General features: G+C 26.1%; 2 protein-coding genes across 2 annotated transcripts; both read right to left on the reverse strand.

Moving 5' to 3' along the window:
• Positions 1-7,238: 7,238 nt before the first annotated feature.
• On the reverse strand, positions 7,239-9,841 carry LOC129981583 (uncharacterized). The gene is made up of 3 exons (XM_056092487.1): positions 9,753-9,841; positions 8,405-8,709; positions 7,239-7,398 (listed from the first exon to the last, which is right to left on the reverse strand). The coding sequence occupies exons 1-2, from the start codon at positions 9,762-9,764 to the stop codon at positions 8,413-8,415; spliced, it is 309 nt and encodes a 102-aa protein (XP_055948462.1). The 5' UTR covers positions 9,765-9,841; the 3' UTR covers positions 7,239-7,398; positions 8,405-8,412.
• Positions 9,842-14,366: 4,525 nt separating this feature from the next.
• Positions 14,367-18,137, reverse strand: LOC129980903 (uncharacterized). Its single transcript, XM_056091380.1, has 3 exons — positions 18,081-18,137; positions 15,673-16,340; positions 14,367-14,442 (listed from the first exon to the last, which is right to left on the reverse strand). The coding sequence occupies exons 1-2, from the start codon at positions 18,081-18,083 to the stop codon at positions 15,717-15,719; spliced, it is 627 nt and encodes a 208-aa protein (XP_055947355.1). The 5' UTR covers positions 18,084-18,137; the 3' UTR covers positions 14,367-14,442; positions 15,673-15,716.
• Positions 18,138-21,582: the final 3,445 nt, after the last annotated feature.

Here is a 21,582-nt window from a genome sequence, read left to right on the forward strand (position 1 = left end):
CTACTCGTATACTGAACTCTTTGACATTATCTGGTTTTATATAGTCAGGAAACAAAAGAAAAGTAGCTACAAAGAATAGATTCTGGGAAAACATTAATTTTTTTTATCCTTAAAAAGCCTATACTAATGGATTCAATGCAACATTGCATTACCATTTTTTTAATATTATTATTATTACGAGAGATTTGAATTCAGCTTCCAAAGTTATCGACGTTAATCTGTTATCAACAATCGAAATAAGCTTGCTTTTGTCTTATTTATTTTTACAATTATTTCAGTCGACTTAAAAATTATTCACCACACATTTTGATTACGAATTCTTAACCTTGACTTAAATTATCTATAGACCGGATTAGGATTAGGTTAATGGCCTCAAGTTAATGTTAACATGTGCATTGTTATAATGCGTTGAAAAATATAATGCCGTAAAAAACATGCGAACATAATGCGATGAAAAATATAAGGGTTTCATTGAAAGTGTATTTTTACATGTGAAAAAGCTTAACCTGGCTTGGATATTTTTAAAACTGTAAAACTTTAGTGGCAATAAAATAAAATTTATGCCTATTACATAGCTCTCTGTTTTTTTTCATTAAATTAAATTTCTTTTAAAAAAAACTACTGAATTATAGTGGATTTTTATTTATTTGTTTTTTATCTGTGATTGAGCGCAAATAATTATCTTCTAGTATAGTTTTTTTTTTAAATTTTCATCTATATAATGTAACTAGAATAAAAGGGAAATATTCTATGCTTTGTTCCCATAAATAGATTCCTAGGAGATACTGAGAGTACTTTTCTTTTTAGAGTAATCATGGTATTAAGATTAGAGGTAAACAAATAGAGTTTTCATATTGACGAATTTGCTCTAAACTTCGATTGCTATTTATCTACATTATTAGTATATCACAAGCTGGGTTTGACTAATTTTACTTTGTTATATTTTCCAGTTATTATGTTCATGTATTCTTCTTGTAAGATTTAGTTCTAAGCTCTTTGGTACAAAGATTGTATATTAGCTACATAGCACTTTTTCAAATTTCATATAGAAAAATGTTTTCAGTGAAAAACCAATTTTTTTTATAAAATTAAAGCCCTAAAAATAAATTGCACTCAACTGGATCTTGCATTTTAGCTCTGATAGATTTACTCTAAATTTCGATACATACTTACATTTTTAGCATATAATAATACATGCTTATATTTGAAATATAAATTATATATTTCAAGTATCATCAAAATAAATTCAAGTATATGTATAATCCTTATTAAGTCATTTCAGATGACCAGCTGTGGTCGCTAGGAGTATTGGTTGTATTTGAATACTCCTAGATATAACTCACTTACATATAACTCACTTACACTTAGGTATAACTCAATGATCATGATTCCGTTAAATTGCCTTACGTTAAAACTTGTTATTTTAATTGTTTTAGTTTAATTCTGTTTATCGTATACATGAACTTTTCTAACAGAGAGATAGAAAATAACATCTTAGAGTTATTTAAAATGGAAGCATTCAATTTATCTAAATTTAGAGAGATCAGAACTTCATTTTTATTCCTTTCGTAAACTACAATGATAATAAACAGAATCTGTCTTCTTTTCAACAATGAAGGAAAATTATGCGATTCGATATTTGGTAGCTGTTGGTGAAACAATCTGGCCTGTAGAGTGTCAATGCACACGCACACACGCGCGCGCGAACAATGTATTTATTTTTATTTTTAGAATAGATGGATAAAGAAGAGTGCATGGGTGTATGATTTTGTGGGCCCTCTGAACGCCAAACGTTTGACCTAGAGCTACCAAATTTGGGCAAAAAAAATTCTTTGGAGGAGAGAAATGGTAGCTTAAAAATGATTTTTCTGAAATGTTAATTAGAATTTTAATTAAAAATTAAACTAGATTTTGCTCTTCTCTGTAACAACACTCGAAATATTATTGCACAAAGAGGATTTGCTAGGTTTCAGAATTTTATTTTTAATGATATTCTTTCTTATCTTTTTAATAATACGAAGGCATTTGTTGTGTAATTTTTTTACTTGATATTTTCGCTAATGTTTAAAATAATTTGCCAAAATACATTTCCCTTTTGCATTGGAAATCAACTCTTTTGTTTCTTTCATGAAATTTTTAATCGTGTGGTTTCCGTTCATTATTGAGAATTAAGAATGAAGGCTTTTGTTTAATACTTGTATAGTTTATACGTGGAATAAGAAAGTAAATTTAAAGATATACAAACCGAAGTCAGGTTTTAATAGCACTACACTGGTGTGCAAAACTGAAGTAACAGGTACATTTTTGCCATAACTTCACGGGAAATCAACTGAGAGACATGAAGTTCAGAAATGAGAGGCAGCAGTTTGTACCTAAACGATGACGAAAGCATAGTTGCTGAAAAATAAATACAATGCATATAGTATGGAATCAAACAAAAAAAAGACTTTATTGAACTCATAGTATCTAGACACATGATTGTCTGTCCAAGAAGAAGGTTCCTTAGTATGGGATATGCCCTCCTCTTACTGCAATGGTTGCTTCGCCCCGTCTCTCCATACTCAGAACCAGATTGTCCAACAGTTCTTGAGGTAAGAGTGCCCATTCCTCAATCAGCATCTGTTTCAGGTGTTGGATGTTCCCCGGAGGATATAATCGTGCCGCAAGGCGTCTTCCCAAAGCATCTCACACATGTTCTATGTGATTTAAATCAGGAGAGAATGTTGGTCAATTCATTCGAGTGATATCTTCACTTTCCAGTAGCTACTGCACATAAGCTTTCGGGTGTGACTGTGCATTGTCATCCATAAAAATGAAGTCTGGCTGAATAACACCTTAGAACAGACGTACATGAGGAAGGATCACCTCCTTACAATAGCGATCACTGGTTACAGAACATCTGTCGAAAACGAGGGCCTCAATCCGCCAGTTCAGCATAATGCCTCCCCGACGACATCTCCAGAACCACTGTAACTGTCTCTTTCCGTATTGTTACTGGTATGGAACTGTGTCCCGACCTCTCTCTAAATCAACTGGCGTTCAGAATTACTTATGGTACTGAAACGACACTCATCCGTAAAGAGGACATGATTCCATTGATAGGATGTCCAGTTTTTGTGCTCCTTACACCACTCTAAACGGTACCATCGATGGCCAAATTTCAAAGGGATGATGCATTCAGGACGGTGGCTGAATAGGCCACTTTTGTTGAGGCGTCTGGTCACAGTAAACCGCGACACTTGTCACCCTATTGCTCTACAAATTGCTGAGTAGTGGCGCTTGCTGACTGGTATCGGGCTCTTTTCGCCTGCAGGAAGATATATCGGTCATCCAGTGCAGTTGTTTTCCTAGGGCAACCATCACCAACCTTTCTAACAACTGTACCTAGGGTTTGGAAGGCTTTCCAAGAGCACGAAGTGACACTTTTGTTGATTCCGAACTCGTCAGATACACTGGTCAAACTCCAACTTTCGCATGATTCTTTCACGTTTGAAGTCGTCCAGGTGATTTTTTCTAGCTATATTTCTACAAAAGTATTCACTTGCAGCGAATGCTTTTAATTGCACCTCCGTTCTTCCTTTCCTTGTAGTCTTGAGCTGTGCCTACTGTGCGCGTTTTGCGTACACTCATGTCACCTATGATATTTTGTTCCTGATATTTTCATGTGCATCACATCTCTACTGAATTGCGTGTTCATTGTACTGATCACAATAACCCCTTTTCCGCAATTTCATGGCTACCTGTTTAAAATTTACATAGCTGCTTAAGTTTTGCATACCAGTGTATGATATCATGGGACTTAACTCTTAGTACTAATCAAAGTAGTCGTGACCACTGGGATGGTTTATGTACACAATGAAAAAGCTGTACAAGGCTGTGGATATTCAAAGGCTTATAAGACCATCGTAATTTCATGCTAAAAATGTTTTGTTGAAGGAATTACAGACATGAAATTATGAATAAAACATTTAATTGAAATCAAACTCAACCAATATTTCAGATGAACTAACTGGTCACCAAAAATCTATAACATATAATAATCGAAATTTTTCTTCACGGATTTCTTACATTCTTTCAAACAATTTCTTTCAAGAGAATATTAATTATAAGCATTTAAAAGCTGAAAAAATTATATGGCATAAAGGAATTAGAAGTAAGTTTTCTAATCATTTGTTTATGAATCAAGTATTGCTATGAAAGATTACTTCATTTTTTTATGTACTACTAAGAATTTAAGCTTTTAAAAACTGAATTTAAAAACACTAAATTATTTTTGTTGTTTTTCTCTCAAAATTTAGTAGTAGTTTTAGTACTATTATATGACACATTTCAGGTAAAATTAATCTGTGGTAGTGTATTTTCAATCTGAGGTGAGAAAAAAACTTTTTAGCATTAATCTCTTTAGATTTTTTTTCCTAAAACCAGATAACTTGTTTTTAAAAAAAATTTAAATGAATCTTAATTGTTTAACAGCAAATTTTTACGACCATTATTATTTTTAAATGAGAACTCTAAATGATATCTTTTAAATCTGAAATCTACAGGTAAACAAAAAGCTTGATGATTGCTTCAATATATGATTTCTTAAAATGTTGTGCTCATATATAATTATGGTTGTTAAATTTGGTAAAGTAAATTTTTATCTAGATATAATTTTATGTTTCTTATCTAAGAATAAATTGTACACTATAGAACTTATAACATAAATAAAAATCAATATACAAGTATCGGTAGGATTTCTAGAATTAAATAGTTTTATTAATGCCCCGTTTTGAAGCTTAGTGATGGCTAATGCTTAATAATCCAATTGTTTGGAATTTTGAATTCAGTAACAGATGTTCTGGTTCAAAAATTAAGTATATGCCACTAAGCCAACATAACCTATACGATTTTTGAGAGATACATCTAAGGATTTCATTGAATTTTCGCTGATTTTTAATCTATCAGATACATAATGGATTTCAAAAAAAAATTGTATCGACGTTTATATAGTGGAGACAAAATAACGCAAGACAATAAGATTAATTTTTAATTGATATGGTTCATATTAATATATTGATTATTTGTTTATGCTTTAGATTAATATGTTTAATTATTTATTTATGCTTTAGATTAATATGATTAATATTTTTATTGTAAGCTTTAATATTAAAATTGTAATTTTTTAAAAAATATGGATATTAACGAATGAATTTGTTAATTTTATTAACAAATTTATGTAAAAATTATTATGATGTTAATTAAATCTTGTCTGCTTTAGAGATTTAGATAGGAATATTGGATGTATTTAATTTCCATTACTTCTTATGCAGAATTTAATTTTGTGAGTCTCGAAATTAAGAAGAAATTGTCTTATGAATTCAAGTCTTATGGCATCATGGCGATTTTAAAACTTTAGTGACTATATAATTGCATACATAATTTTATTTCCTCATCTTTAAATAAAATGTTTTCATAATTAGCAGAATTTTTTTCCCCGACCTTCAACAGTAGAAAAAAAAATCAGTCGATTAAAAAGGTGAAAGGTTTGAATTAAAAATGTTAAAAGGTTTGAACGGCACAACAATATACTTTTTAATGGAAATCAGGAGAAAAATGTATATAAAGGATCGAAATTTGGCAAAGCACTGCTTGGAAATAAAGTTTATAATGTTAAAAAACAATTTTTTAAATTTTAAAATTGTTTAAATAATAAACTTGTGAAAATCTATTTTCGGAAGAAACGTGAAAAATTCATTTAATTTTTAATTAATTAAAATGTTTAACAATTCTGACCCGGGTTTGCATTTTCGCCTTCTAAATCTTATTTGCTGAATTAGGTATCTTTAAGTCTAATTGTCTGTTTTGAAGAGCGCTGACAAACACACACATGTATGCAAATACTCAAATAATTCTATACAGTTTTAAATAAATAATTAATACTATTCATTATGCTTTATATATACTTATATAAATCATAATATATACTTTATATAAGTATTTATATTATTTACTTTTTATTTGTTGAAAATTTTTTTCAGACTTCCATTTATAAAGTCATTCATAAAATTACTCATTTTTATGATTAATGGTTACAATTACAAATGCCCTGAATAGGAGAGCATTAACGACGAATATCCTATTGATTGGAAACTTTGATGTCCCACAGTTTTGTAAAAGAAAACTATAGTTTGTAAAGTATTTCAAAGTTTTTTTTTCCATTTTCTGTTTACCTTCTTTTTCCCGTGTATACACACATCTCTCTCTCTCTCTCTCTCTCTCTCTCTCTATATATATATATATATATATATATATATATATATATATATGTATATATATATATATATATATATATATATATATATATATATATATATATATATATATATATATATATATATATATATATGTATATATATATATATATATATATATATATATATATATATATATATATATATATATATATATATATACATACATACATATATATATATATATATATATATATATATATATATATATATATATATATATATATATATATATATATATATATATATATATATATACATACATATATATATATATATATATATATATATATATATATATATATATATATATATATATATATATATATATATATATATATATATATATATATATATATATATATATATATATATATATATATATATATATATATATATATATATATATATATATATATATATATATACACGGGAGCAAATCCGAATTTTTAGATGCTCTACCAAACACTTGGAAACAATGAAAAAAAATCATGGTCTTAAATTTTCTGCATTATTCAAACAGAATTCTTTGCTTAAATGATATGTTGCTGGAAATTATTTTATATCGAAATATATATGGTGGATGGGTAAATTTATTAAGTTCAGTCAATTATATATGTTATGAATTTTTCACAGATTGTTGTGTTATTTTTTTTTTATCATAATGTGACTTTTTTTTTACTATAGCAATGATTTCAGATAGATAAGTTTTTTTTTGTAGTACTTATTTTAATTTTAGTAGAAAAATACAGTACTTTCTAAACATTATATCGATATGTTATAGCTACATTAAACTCAATATTCTGAATATGATTCTTTCATGAAAACTGCAAATATAATGAGAGCAGGATATAATGAATTATACAAATTACCTTCAAAGTTCAAGTTATTGTGAATTCTTAAGCACAAGAATGTGTGAAATGAAAAAGTACACAAATAAACACATTTAAGAAAAGTAAGACATTTTATTGTTCATAAAAATATAATAAAATATTACATAGCAAATGCGCAAAAGCAGATAAATCGTTTTCATATGGTAGGATATCATTTCTATGATGCATATAATACTTTCTTTTCCAAAAGAAACTTGAAATATCCACTAAATCTGAAAGAAAAGGGAAATTTTCTGTGAATTTTAATAATTTATTTAATCTTCTACAATGTTTTACGAAAAAATTTTTGAATCCATTAATTTCTATTTTTGAAATTAAAAAGGAATTTGTTGATAGTTTCAACAAAGGATGGTTACTTCTGAAGTGATTTTTTAAAAAATTATTATATTGCTTATTTCCAAAAGTGGCGTTGAATTCATTTAGTTTAATGACTATCTTTTACATAAGTTCATACCACAATTTTTACAAAATACATATCTAATGCTTTTGATGTTATTGGTCTCTCAGATACCAGAAAAGGTAAATCTAATGCTATAATTTAACATCTTTAATGTGATTCATATATCTTTATCATGGTTTTCGCAGATAATTTATTAAAACCATGTTATTAAAACACATTTGTACTTTATAAAAAAGAATTCTTAAATTTTCATGAAATAATATGCTTACCTTTTATTTACAAAACAAATTTGCTTTAAAAAGATACCATCAATGTCTATAAATTTGTATGCAATTATTAAGTAAAAGTATCGATATATCTTAAATTTGGAACTATCGATAACAATATGTCTATAATTCGGTAATATGTTTAAGTTTGTCTATAATTCGGTTTAGTATGTAGACAGCTCAGAATTCAATATGCCACTATAATGAGTAGCAATTTCATGCATTGTTTTTGAAAGTTATAAAAATAGCATGAAAATTTTAATTGAAATTTTAAAAATATCTCTGGAATGGATTATCTGTCGAATTCATAGGATCTAAAATTTTAAACTGAAAATACTTGATTTTATAAAAACAATATATTTTAAAACTTTATATTTATGAATTTTTTCCAATTTTTTATTAAATATTAATAAGATTAAATAGAAATGATATTTATTTAAAAATTATTAATTTGTTAAATGAAATAATTGTTGTAAATGATGATTTTATATTTTATTAAGATAAATCTAATACACTTCTGAGCGATAATTTTTTTAATTTATATCTTCTTACCTCATATTCTAGTAAAATTTCTTTCCATATTCCAATCCTTTTTCATGACCCAGCTCTTTTCCTATTCCGATTTCATGTCCTGATTTTTCTAGACCTATCTCTTTTCCAATGCCAATCTCATGCTCTTTTTCCTTCATGAGAAGTGGATAATAATACAGGTAGGGCCATGCTATCGCCTTCTCAGCTCCAAGTTTCTTTAATTCTAAACCATAAAGTCCTTTAAGTTTTTCAAGACCAGCTCCGTATTCCAAGCCAAGCATACCTTGAGCCGTTGAACATAAGGCAAAGATGGCAATGAAAACAATCTAAAATATAAATATATAGTTGGTTTATAAGCATTTGAAATCAAGCTACATGTTGGAATAGCACAAAATATGTATATTTGAAAAAATTATGAAAAAATGCTTTAAGGGCATTAAAAAGTTTTATTAATTGTGTTCAAAACCATTTCATAGATTTAGCATTACATCACTGAAAAGATTTATCAACAATACCATTTCGAAGAAATGCCTAATTACATAATTTTTAGGAATGTATATTTAAAGTATTATTAAATTCCATAAGTAGTATTTTATTCTAAAATACTATATAATAAATTTATAAAACTATACTATATATAAAAGAATAATGTGTTATTATTCTTTTCTACAACAATTTTTATGTCTTCTGTTCTATTAATAATAACACATACTGTCGTCAGTTTCTTTATATAAATTTTTGAAAAATTACTCTTTTAAATATTATGTTTAACAGAAAGTCATAGATTGAAGAACAAATTTCTTTTTTCAAAAAAATTTTGATCAAAATTTTTAATTATTTTAAATGAAATAATTTCTATTAATTATATAATCATGAAAAAGTGAATATTACGGGAACAGAAATGAGAAATTTGTTTGGAAATTTATAAAGTGAAATGAGAAATTTGTGTGAAACAATGATTCGAATTCATTTATATTTTCATTGCATAAATTGGTAATCGAAATAGGACCTAAGAACTGTCATTAAGGTAAACTTTTATAATTAAAGCCCTTTTGAACTATATTTTTTAAATATTTTACTATATGCAAAATATTTTTGCTTAATGGCAATGAATGCAGCTTTCTGTATCTTTCGATAAATTAGTTTTTAAAAGAAATCACACTTTTTTTACTCGCCAGTTTGAAAATTTACTTTTCAAGTAATTCGATCACATTTAAATCTAATAATTTAATTAACATACTTCACTTATTTTATCTGATTTTCTTAGCGCTATTAGTGATTTTGCTCCTTTATATATTGGTAACAAATATTATTCACTCAAATATAAATTAAGATATACCAGCATAAAAGTCAAACAAAATTAACTTACCAGAAATCTCATGGTTTGACAAAAGTAAGGTACTTAATTCAAAAAACGGACGTTTTTTCTTTGAATTAAAGGCTCTAAAGAAGTCTAGCATCGAATGTTGAGTTCTTGCATATTTTCTTGGTCTTATATAGTTACAAAACAGATCAAGAAATATCAATAAAAGAGAGATTCTGGGGAAAATTTATTTTTTATATCCTTAGGAAAAAACGGTACTAGTGGATTAAATGCAACTTTGCATTAACGGATTTTTTTTAAATGTCGAACGACTTCAATGCAACTCCCAAGGTTTCTACGTTAATCAGTTAACGGCCAAAAGCGGATGTTAGAGAAAGAAAGATATAATTTTACTTTTGTCTTCTTTCTTATTACAGTTATTCTAGTGGACTCATATACTAAATAATGATAGACTATGCATTAACACATTTTGTTTACAGATCTTTGACCTTGACTCAAACTTTCTATCTAAACTTTATAATGGAAACGATTATTCTTTCTTGTTCTCATATTAACAGCTTTAAAGTATGTTACCATGTTGCAGTGTTCCATAGACACAATGCAAAAAAAAATCTAAAGAAGAGTATTGCACCTTTAACTGACTTTCAACAGTAATTTTTTATTGGCTTCGTGTGTTAATTCACATTTCTGTTACAATTGTTTTATTTTGCTTTTATTACATATTTTTAAAAAATTAAAATATTGAATTTTCACATTTTTAATTATTTCTTAACTTTTTTTTTACAGTGGTCAATTGTACAACATAGTGTTGTATCTTTGACGTGTGCTTACTATACATTTCCCATTTATAGTCAAATATAAATGGGAAAACGAATTTTGCTTACATAAAAGGATAAAGTTCTTATTTTGATTAAATTGAAAATTTTTATACAAAAAAAAGTTATTTCCATTATTTTGTGGTTTTTAAAAAGTTAACTCTTTTTAAAATATATTCATCATGTTACTATTTCATGAATGAGAAAAATCTTTACTTAAATATATAATTAAAAATTATCTATTACTGCTTTCAGAATTCATCTTTTTTTTTAACCTTTTTCTGTTAAACAGTAGAATTTCTTTTGGATTCATTTTTATTTACTTAATTTAAATGCTTATAAAGTTAATTTTTCCAGGATGTCTGATTTAACTTTCGGTCTTTCTTTACATGTCCCTATTCTTTGCTGAGCCTTAGAGAAAAGCCTCACATTTTCAGATAATATAATTGAGGAAGTGAATGGTACATTTAAACTGAAAAACATTGGTTTAAAATTTGTGATAACTCACCTGTAATGGCTAAATAATCCATGAGATCTGTATAAATCATTTTTGTCAGTTATAGAAGGCAGAAACTCACTATCAGTAAAAATAGTCTTATTAAAGGGGACAAAACCTACAGTATTGAACCCTTCCATGATCAATTAGCCACAACATATAGTAACAAGTTCAGCACAATTACTTATTCTTAACATCCAGTTACTAATTATTGCTGGGTTGTAATAAATTTAGAATAAGCCAAATGTATCCTTTTCAAGCGGAAGTGGGGATGTTACTATGTGGGAGGGGGGGAATAAAAGATTTTAATAAGCAAATTATTATATTCTATCTCGCAATATATATCTATATAAGCAAATATTTTTTTCTATCTCGATAATAGGAATACTTAGTTGAGTTTCGTGGTTGCCAAAGAATACCAATACAGATTTTTCAGAGCTTAGTCGAATAAGATCGATAAAGTGCTTAAATAATTGAAGTAAAAGTAGTCTTGAAAAGAAATCTAAAAGTCGAAAATTCATCTCGTTGGAAAACGATCGGAGACTAAAAGTGAAAAATCCCACCCCAAAACTCTCATGCCATTAGGCTACAAATTTCTACATCGCATCAAGGAAAAATTTGATACAACAAATGATTTCCTGACTTCAGGCTCGGAGTTTCGATAATTCTACTGTGGAATATGATCTAGTAATTACTGATAAACCTTCGATTCCAATAAAAGATCGTCTGCCTTCCCGCCCCTGTGATGTAGTTTCTGAGAGACACATATAAAGGCGTTATTGTAATTACCCTAATTTTTACTCCATACAAAAAACATATAAAGCTCCTTTTTTCTTTTTTAGATTCATATTGTATTTCAAACCAAAACTTATTCAACGACAAGAATCGATTTCATATTATATAAAGTTTTTGTGAACCGGTTTACTGAAGATGAAAAACAAAATTATGTTATTCCTTGTTCGCATTTGATGCATATCAAGTAGTTGTAATCTGACTTCATTTTATATAAAGTTTTTATGATCCGGTTCACTGTAAATTCAAAAGTAATATTAAATAGGTTTAATTTGTATGGTTTAGTTAATTAAGTTACATAGTTTTCTTAATCTACATCTTCATAAAAAACGTATTTTTAGAAAAACTAATGAAATCCATGGTTATGAAAATCTCATTTTATAGTAAGAAAAATTAAATAATCTAAATATTAAGTTTAGAAAAGAAACAAACATGTTCATTGTTTGGTGTAATAATTATTAGAAATTCGTATAAGCTGTTTTATCTAATTTATCTCTTTTTGATCGTGAGTGGTTATATATTTAGCTATAGATATTCAGTCAGGAAATGCTTTATAATGGACAAACAGTCTATAAAATTTCCTTCCTTGCTATGTGTGGTCCGCGGTGGCCTGGTGGTAAGGTCTCGGCTTCGGAACCGGCGAGTTTCAGGTTCGTTACCCGATTCAACTGAAGAACCGTCGTCTTGCACGTTAAATCCGTCATGGCCAGACGTCCTCCCGCTAGTGTGGTGTGGAGAGGGGGATGATGGCTCAGAAGTAGTCCTCGTCATCTGACAGCGGTTCAAAATTAGGAGGTCCGTCCCAAAATAGCCCTATATTTATATATAACTAAACGTTTAAATATGCTGGACGTTATTAATATAACTAAACCAAACCAATTCAACGTTTGCTATCCATAGTGTTGCTTCGAATTCTATGATGTAGTCATTTTTTCCTTTCGTAAATTTGCAAAATTTAGTATATTTATAATTTTTTATATAGCTTCCAGGCACAAAATTATAAAAGTATGAAAACAAATGCTTATTTCAAGTGAAAGCAAATTTAAGATTTTTATTCGACAAACACAGAATTTGGACAAAGCATCATAAGGTGCTTTGGAAACATGGAATTGAAATTCCATATACAATATTGTCGAACACAATAGACATACTAATAACTAATAATCATTCTGATTTTAAAATAAGCTCTTTAGTAATAAATTTTCGAAATATTTTATTTATTTATAAATTTATTTGTATGTTTGTTTTAATTGTCTCTTACAAAGTCAAATCAACTTTGATATAATTTTCTTCTAATCGCTAATTTAAATTTCTGCTCAAGCCATTTATATAACATTGTGTATTTGATATTCATTGTTTGTATATTTCTGTATAGAAATTGCTCTTCAAAAAGTCATCTAGAAAACTGATTTTAAAATCCTTTCCTTTCCACTTAATATACGAATTAAAATTGTGTTGAAATTATATGAATTGAAATTTATTTATTCAGAAAAGATATCGATACTTTCAGATTAATAACTATATTGAGTAACCATGATAATAATAATCTTAATTGCTACTAAGAAGTTTGTCGTTAATAATTATCATGGTATTTTTCAGATAGATAACACAAATTTCAAACGTCTTCGCAATGTTTGGAATTATTTTTCATTGAAATGGTTAGGAGACTTCATCTATTTTTTACTTGATTTGAACCAGTATTTCGAGAATTCAAAGAAAAAAATTCATTCTTCTCAAATATTTTTCTAAAAAATAAACTCTCTTAAATTCTTAGTAACTATTTGTTATTCATGATAATTTTTCACAACAACTTTAAAAAAATTTTCTAGCTTATCTCATTTTAATGATCATGAAAGTATATATTAGTTTTTATAAATAGCTTACTATATTTGCATTAAATGCTCCTATGATCTTTTAATTTTAGTTTTTTACACTTCTCTTAAAAATATTGAGTTTTTTAATATTCTCAAAAGCTAATAATCTTGAATAGTTCAACATAAAATTTAAGAATCCCAGCAAAACATTTTCCAGAACTTATTCTGGTAAATGGCAACACATCTGAACTTGTTCAGAAGATGCAATATCTATTTGACAAATGAGCAATCCTCGTTACCTGTTAAATCTTTTTAGATATTTTTCCCTCAAAATATTTCAAAATTTTATTATGACTTGGTACAAAATTAAAAATAATTCCAAAAATTTGGATAGTATATTAAGAAAGGGATTATTAATATTTAGAATAAAATACTTAATGTATTTTAAGATTTGAATTCTTTTGGGCGTATTTTAAAATAATTTTGCCTATAAATATCTTAATCTAGATATAAAATTTAATAAACATTTTTCTGTGATAGAAAAGTTAAATTTGTTTTCCTTGACATTAAAAATGAAATTTATATTAAATATTATTGACAGCTAAAGATTACACATTTTGTATTATAGTTTGATTCCTTTTTGTTTTCATTTGAAAATACTATAAAATGAATAACTTTTCCCAAGATCCACATAGTTCATATATAAATAAGTTATCTTTATTTTTTTATAATAATACATGTAGGGAAATCTGCTGTACAAATTCCTTTTCTAAATCAATTTCAGCCATTTTTCATCAGTCCGTATGATAGATCATCCCCTGTGAAAAGAATATCTAAATTAGAATGCATTCTTATTTCTTTTATAACATTTTGGGTTGAAAATTTATTTTTCTTTCAATTTCCAAAAGAATTTTTTTGAATCTTATAGAGATTATAGCCAAAACAAAACTAATAATAAAAGTAAAATAATCAAAATATAAAATGAAAAAGTTTCAAAAATGATTAAAATAATAATTTAAATACAATTTATTTGCAATTTTAAGAACATTTTTCTACACCTTTGAAGTTTAAAAAATTATTAAAAAGGAATTTTTCATACAGTTATCTGCAAAAATTTTAAAAATATCACTGAAAGAATTTAAAACCATTTTGATTTTATCCGATTCATTTTTATATCAAAATCTAAGGAAAGTCTCTTAATAAGACTTCTATTCAAATTTACGTTCAGAAGAATTTCATTTAATGAAGATCTTTTATAAGCGAAAGAATATAAATATTTTTTTTCTATTTCAAATATATTTAATTCACATTTATCATTATTTTATTTTCTTTATACTTTAAATTTTTACCCTCTTATATTTCGACAAAATAATTTATTCTCAAGAAAATATTTCTTATTTATGAAAGTAAACGATATTATTGCAATAATCTTTTATATCTTTTAATATATCCATACATTTTATACATTGATATAAATATCTTATCCTTAATAAATTTTATATCTTTTAAATACATCAATTTCAGCTTGGAGCCACAAAAAACTGATACAGAGAAGCTGCAATACAATATTACTGCACTCTGATTATATTCAAAAAATGATTATCTTATGATAGGATTTATGACAAAACATGACTTATGATTTATGGTTATGATTATGACTTATTTATGATTATGATTTATTTATGATTGATTATTTGAGATTTAGGATTATGACTTAGGATTTAGGATTATGACTTATGATTTATGACAAAACATATTGTTTTTAAAAAAACATTAGGTTTTTAGACGTATTAGGAAAATTTACAATAAAGAATAGATAAGAATTACTAGAATAATATCTAGAATTCAAAATTTTGGCTTAATTTCGAATTTGTGTAATGCTAATCGGAATAATTATCGAATTTCTACTTCAGAACCTGATCTTTAAAAAAATCATTTTTCTAATGAAATGCTAGTATTTCATCCAAAAATATTGTACTAAATATATCATTTCTGATTTTAAAGACCCATTTTAATAGTACTTAAATAGAAAAAAATTATATACTTACTATATAAATAAATTTATAAGGAGCCTATTACATATGAATTGGTGCTAAAATTTCTTAAATATTCCGAAACTCTTTTCAAACTCTATTGATGTCTTCTCAGCTCCAATAGCCTTGTTAACTGCTTCAAAAACCTTCTCCAGACCAATTCCTTTGAAAAGGCCCAGTGTGATGGCTTCTTGAAACTCTATTTCTTTGCCTATGAGCCCAAGCTCCTTGGCAATGAGGAATCTCCTTCGCAGCTCATAAGCCACCCAAAGACCATAATATCCATACCGCTTGTAAAGCTCCAAAAAGAGAGCTTGTTCAAAGGTCAGCTTCTTACCCAGGCCAAAATATTTCTCGTACAGTGACCAGGGGAAGGCTTTTTCGACGGAGAGAGACTTTTCAAACCCTGCAATCTTGCTCAAGTCGAACTCTTTTTCGAATTCCAATTCTTTTCCTAGTCCGATACCAAAATCGACTCCTTTATCGAAAGTTATTTCTTTCTCAATGAAGGGCCAGCTCTTGTCCATGGCAAGTTTTCTGGCAATCTCCTTTATTTCAATCTCCTTCTCAACTTCAGGTTCTACTGCGGGGATGCCAAAAGGTGGTAGAAATTTCGAGAAACCGAAACTATAAGGATCAGCAGATAGACCTTCTGCCAAACTGATTAAGAACAGCAAATGAATCTGGAAATATATGTTTAGAATTGTTTATAAAAATGAATTCTATTTTTACACAGAAAAATATTATTCTTTTTAATTGTAGGGAAATTTAAAAGAGAATGAAATTAAAATAAAAATTGGTCTGAATAATTAAAACTGCATACTTTCACTGGACCCTTTTTAAAATTCAGATTAATGGAAACTCTTTTTAGACTTAAGTTGAAAGCATTTTTTGTCGTATTTTCTACAGTTGGCTGAATTTTAAAGCTCATTTACTTTAATTATCGCTTATATAATTTATTACTCAAATTTTTTCAAGCGTAAATGTATAATCCTTTATTACATTAACATCAGATTACTGAAATCATGTAACCGGCAAGTAACAATCATTTCTAGGATTTCCTGTTCAATATATATATATATATATATATATATATATATATATATATATATATATATATATATATATATATATATATATATATATATATATATATATATATATATATATATATATATATATACAGCAGTGTATACAGTCTAATAACTTTAATTGGTTTCAGAACAAACTTATAATGCATATTTATAATGCAAAAATTAATGCTGAAATTACAAAAACTATTATATAATGTTGTTGTTTTTTTTAAAAGTTAACCAGAAAATTACATAATTGCGCTCAAACTTTATTATATTATAAGTATTCGTCAGAAAGTACAAGAAAATTAACCGAAAAGTACTATCTCAAATGCAGCATTCTGTCATAATTTTTGAAAAATACAAAAATAATTACAAATATTGTATTTTTAAGCTTTATAAAGTATGGACAAAAATGAATTTCATACATAATCTTCCTTTACTATATAGGAATAATGTTAAGGTAAAAGTTTTCAATTTTATGTTTGGAATGTTCAAGTTTATGAAATTTCTAGAAATTCTTTATAAAATTCAAATTTGCACGATCAAGTTTTGCATTGCCAAATAACTATTTTAAAGCAACATTTTTCTAAATTTGTTTCAACAATTTCAACAAAAACATATTTTTACTTATTCTATTGTGGGGGGTTTTTTTCTAAAGCTTATTTTCGTTTTCTAAATTCTGGAAAGAATCCTCACAAAAAAATTTATAAATTTAATAATTTAAAAAATAGTTAAAAAATTCAGACAAATGATTCATAAATGAATTATATACGAATAGTATATATTTTTACATTCTATAATTAATTTAAAATTGTGGATTTACGATTTTAATATATATGATTTTATTATTATTCATTATTTATAACGTACAAAAATAATTAATTATTATCATTACTAAATTCATTTCAAATATTTTTCTATCAAAGCTATGTCAAGGTTTCTCATTGGAGAACATAAAAATTTCTGAAGATTAATAAGAAAGATGCAATTTTTTTAATTTATAATTTATATATTGTTAATTAATATAATATATTAAAAAGACAACGATGTTATAAGTTTTATCAGAAATATTAATACCAAAAAATCATTTGATTTCAAGAATTTAAGCTGCATAATAGATATGTAGCTAAATAAAAAAAATTACATCTTCACTTTCATAAAATAAATTTTTATAATAAAATTTTAAATTTGCCTGTATAGTTTTATACACAATGGAAAAAGAATCAATTCATATGTTTACATGAATTATATTTTCTCTGATATTTATAAATACAATAAAAAAAAACTGTACAAATTCATATTTCAATACGAATTTTAAAGACTGAATATTCTTTGAGAAAAACTCACCATGTTTATTTCTCCAATGTACGTAGACAAGTATCGAACAAGATACAAGTGACTGGCTACTGCTCTTTGCAATGTTTATATATGAGTAGATATTAAAATAGGTGACGGTCAGTTACCTTATTAAAACTCCAAAATCAGTAGAAAAGAAATCAATTAAGAAAATGGTTACTTTCTTATGAAACATTCAATTTTAGAGAGTAAGCCAACGAATAATATGTTGTTTACAACAACTTGCATGGTTGATTGGACTAAAAACTACCAAACGCGGTGAAAGGTTATTCATAAGGTCGGAACATGCTTCCAGAACGCTGTTCTGTTTGAAAAGAATGCGTGAATTTGTGATTTGTTTCACAAATCAGATTGGACAAGAGCCACAAATAGCTTTCCGTTATTACTGAAAATTTCTATTGGTCACATATTTTCTGATACTTATCATGGAACTCGTTGAAAAAATGTGTAAATGATTCAAATGCATTCTAAAAATGCTCTATGTTTGTTTTGATTTCTTATGCAATATACAGTCACCAGTCATTTGAATAACTGTGACACAAATAAAAAGAGAAAAAAAATGTGGTGCTGTTTTGAGTGGCCCAATTTTTTGATTTCTTTGCGTTAAGTTTTTGGAAAATTATTGTTTTTTCTTTGTTTGCAATAATAAAAGTGATGATTTTTTTTAAATCCAGGAATTTTACTTATATTACTGGAACTGCAACAATGTTTACAATAAAACATTATTATTACAATAAATCATCTATTATTTATTACAATAAAAAGACAAATTGTAAAATAGAAAATATTTTTAAGAAACAAATGAAATTTTTACTGTTTTATTTTTTATATACAATCATTATTCCTAAATATTACATTCAAAATATTATATTTATTCGAATATTTGATTAAATTATATTATTATTAAATTATTAATTTATTAATTAATAATTTAATAATAATCAAACGTTGTTAGAAAATTATTAATTTTTTTATTAAACTTTAATTAAAAATTAATTCATTATTATTTAAAAATGAATTAAATGTAACTATTTGATTATTAATTTTTAATAATTAACCATTAATTTATTAATTTTTTTTAATATTTATAGAAAATTGTGGCTGTTTCTCTACTTGCAATTAAATAAATATTTGGATTTTATTTATTTAAACCAAAATATATCAAACTGAATTACAGACTGAATTTCAGTAATATTTACACCCATTTACAAACATTATACTCACATGATCACACCAATCGTAAAATAAAGAATATTATTTATCAGCAAATGAAGTTTTTATGTTTTATTTTACTTTTATTTTGATATATTATAAATATATGTGTCATATAAATTATTTCTTTTTCCTTGTTAATATTAAGTTTTTCAGGATGTGATATGGCATTTTAGTTGCAGTTATAAGAATGATTATTTAGCAGGGAAAATATTTTTTTGGTATATGACGAAAAGAAAGTTGAAATTCTAAATGTGTTCTGTTTTTAGAAACGAAGCCTAAATTATTTAAAATTCTAACTAATATTAATAAATTGTAGCTCTAAATTTTATCTGTAAATGATGCAAAGAGCATATTTTTGGAGAGAAAAAAATATTTAACAGGCATCTTTTTAATGAATTCTTCAAAAGCTACCTTATTTTTTTATTTTGTTTTTCAAATCTTGGAATTTTGTGAGTTTATTTTTTTTTTCCCTTCCAAGAGAGTCCAAACATCTATAAAAGAAACCTTGTTCAAATATTTTACCTTGGAAATGAAAACTTTTTTTTAAACAAATCTTTAATTTTAATGCAGTTTTTAAAAAATTATGACCCAATTCATCTAATCTAGTTCTTGGAATAAATTCAGAAAGAAAATCCTAGAACATAAAATATATCTCACCCTTCAAATGAAAAACTTGCTGCAAGCAATTGAAACTACAGAACTTTGGTCATGATAAACTACGTCTGATGTTAACAATAACTGTTTTCATCAATCCTTAAGAAAATTTTGTTATTTGAAAATTTTGTTAACAGTAACAGTATAAATGAGAATGTCAATATTTTTATTATAGAAAACTTTTGGCACCAACTCTGTTTGAATCAAAGCCGTAGTGTCTGTTGCAAGAAGATTGATAGAAGTTTCAAAATATTTCATGTTTCTTTCCCTACTTCAATGTGCATTAAATATGATTTGAATTTTGTCTGTACATTTAATTTCTGATCGAATTATTCAGCTGAAGCTTATTTAAAATTTTTTAGGTTTCTGCTTGTATCTCTGAAGACATTTTGGAATAAATTTCGTCCGACTTAGTTATCAAATTTAATTTTAAAAATTTATTTGTCTTTTTTGCACTTTTTATTTTATATATATATATATATATATATATATATATATATATATATATATATATATATATATATATATATATATATATATATATATATATATATATATATATATATATATATATATATATATATATATATATATATATATATATGACTAGAGTAATTTTGTTTGGATTTCAACTGTCTTGAATATGTTGTTAGAAATGTAGAGGAGTTCATAAATATGGCATCATTCATAAAAATGACCCATCTAGCTCAAAAGGGGGTGGAAATTTTCATTTCCTTATCACTTTCTTAATATTGAAGATAAAAAAAATAAATCCAATTAGTCAAACTAGGGCCTCATTAAGACAAACTTTGTAATTAAAGTTTTCCGATAACTGCAATATCTTAGAATTTAGAGAATGAAAATTAATTGTCAAGCCCTAATTTTGACTGTTTCGAACATCAACAATTTTTGTTGCCTGATAGTAACTTAGATGCAAAGGAATCTACCTTTGTCTTCCAGCTAGTCTAGATTGAATATAACGCTTACATTTAATGTATCTTTGTTAAATATTTCATTTGAGTTCTTACTATAATTGAAAAGAAAATAACAAACTAGCAGGTGTATCTACTGGAAAACCAATCAGGTGAAATATTTTATGTCTATAATAACTAAATTAGAAAGTTGTGTTGATTGAAAATGATTTTCCTATTAAATCACCAAAAAAATATTCACGTCTCATGTGAAATTAACAATGTTTATATTTTTCTAAATAATCTTTTAGTTTTTCGTTTCAGTTTATTCTGTTAAAAGATTTGCGAAATCTTATTATCATAAAGATTTTTTTTTAAAATTTCCGAAGAAATAATCTACACTTATTTAATAATATGTTACTTAAGTATTACCAGTAAGGTTTTACTTTATTATATAGAGTAAAGACAAACAAGATTCATAAAATTAAATATTTCTTATGGAAGTCAATATTTTCACTTCTATGAAATACTTACTGTTTATCAACCTCAGTGTTACTACATTCTTTTTTTTTATTTAGAAATTAATGTGAATTTAATATTCCAAAGATTCCGTAGTATTTCTTGGAAAATACTACTTTTCAACTTCAGTCATTCAACTCTTCAATTATTTTTGAGACAGGCAAGGATTTTACAACTACACAATGAAATATAAA

This window comes from Argiope bruennichi, chromosome 1, assembly GCF_947563725.1.
Source record: "Argiope bruennichi chromosome 1, qqArgBrue1.1, whole genome shotgun sequence".
In the NCBI taxonomy this organism is placed as follows: Eukaryota; Metazoa; Arthropoda; class Arachnida; order Araneae; family Araneidae; genus Argiope; species Argiope bruennichi.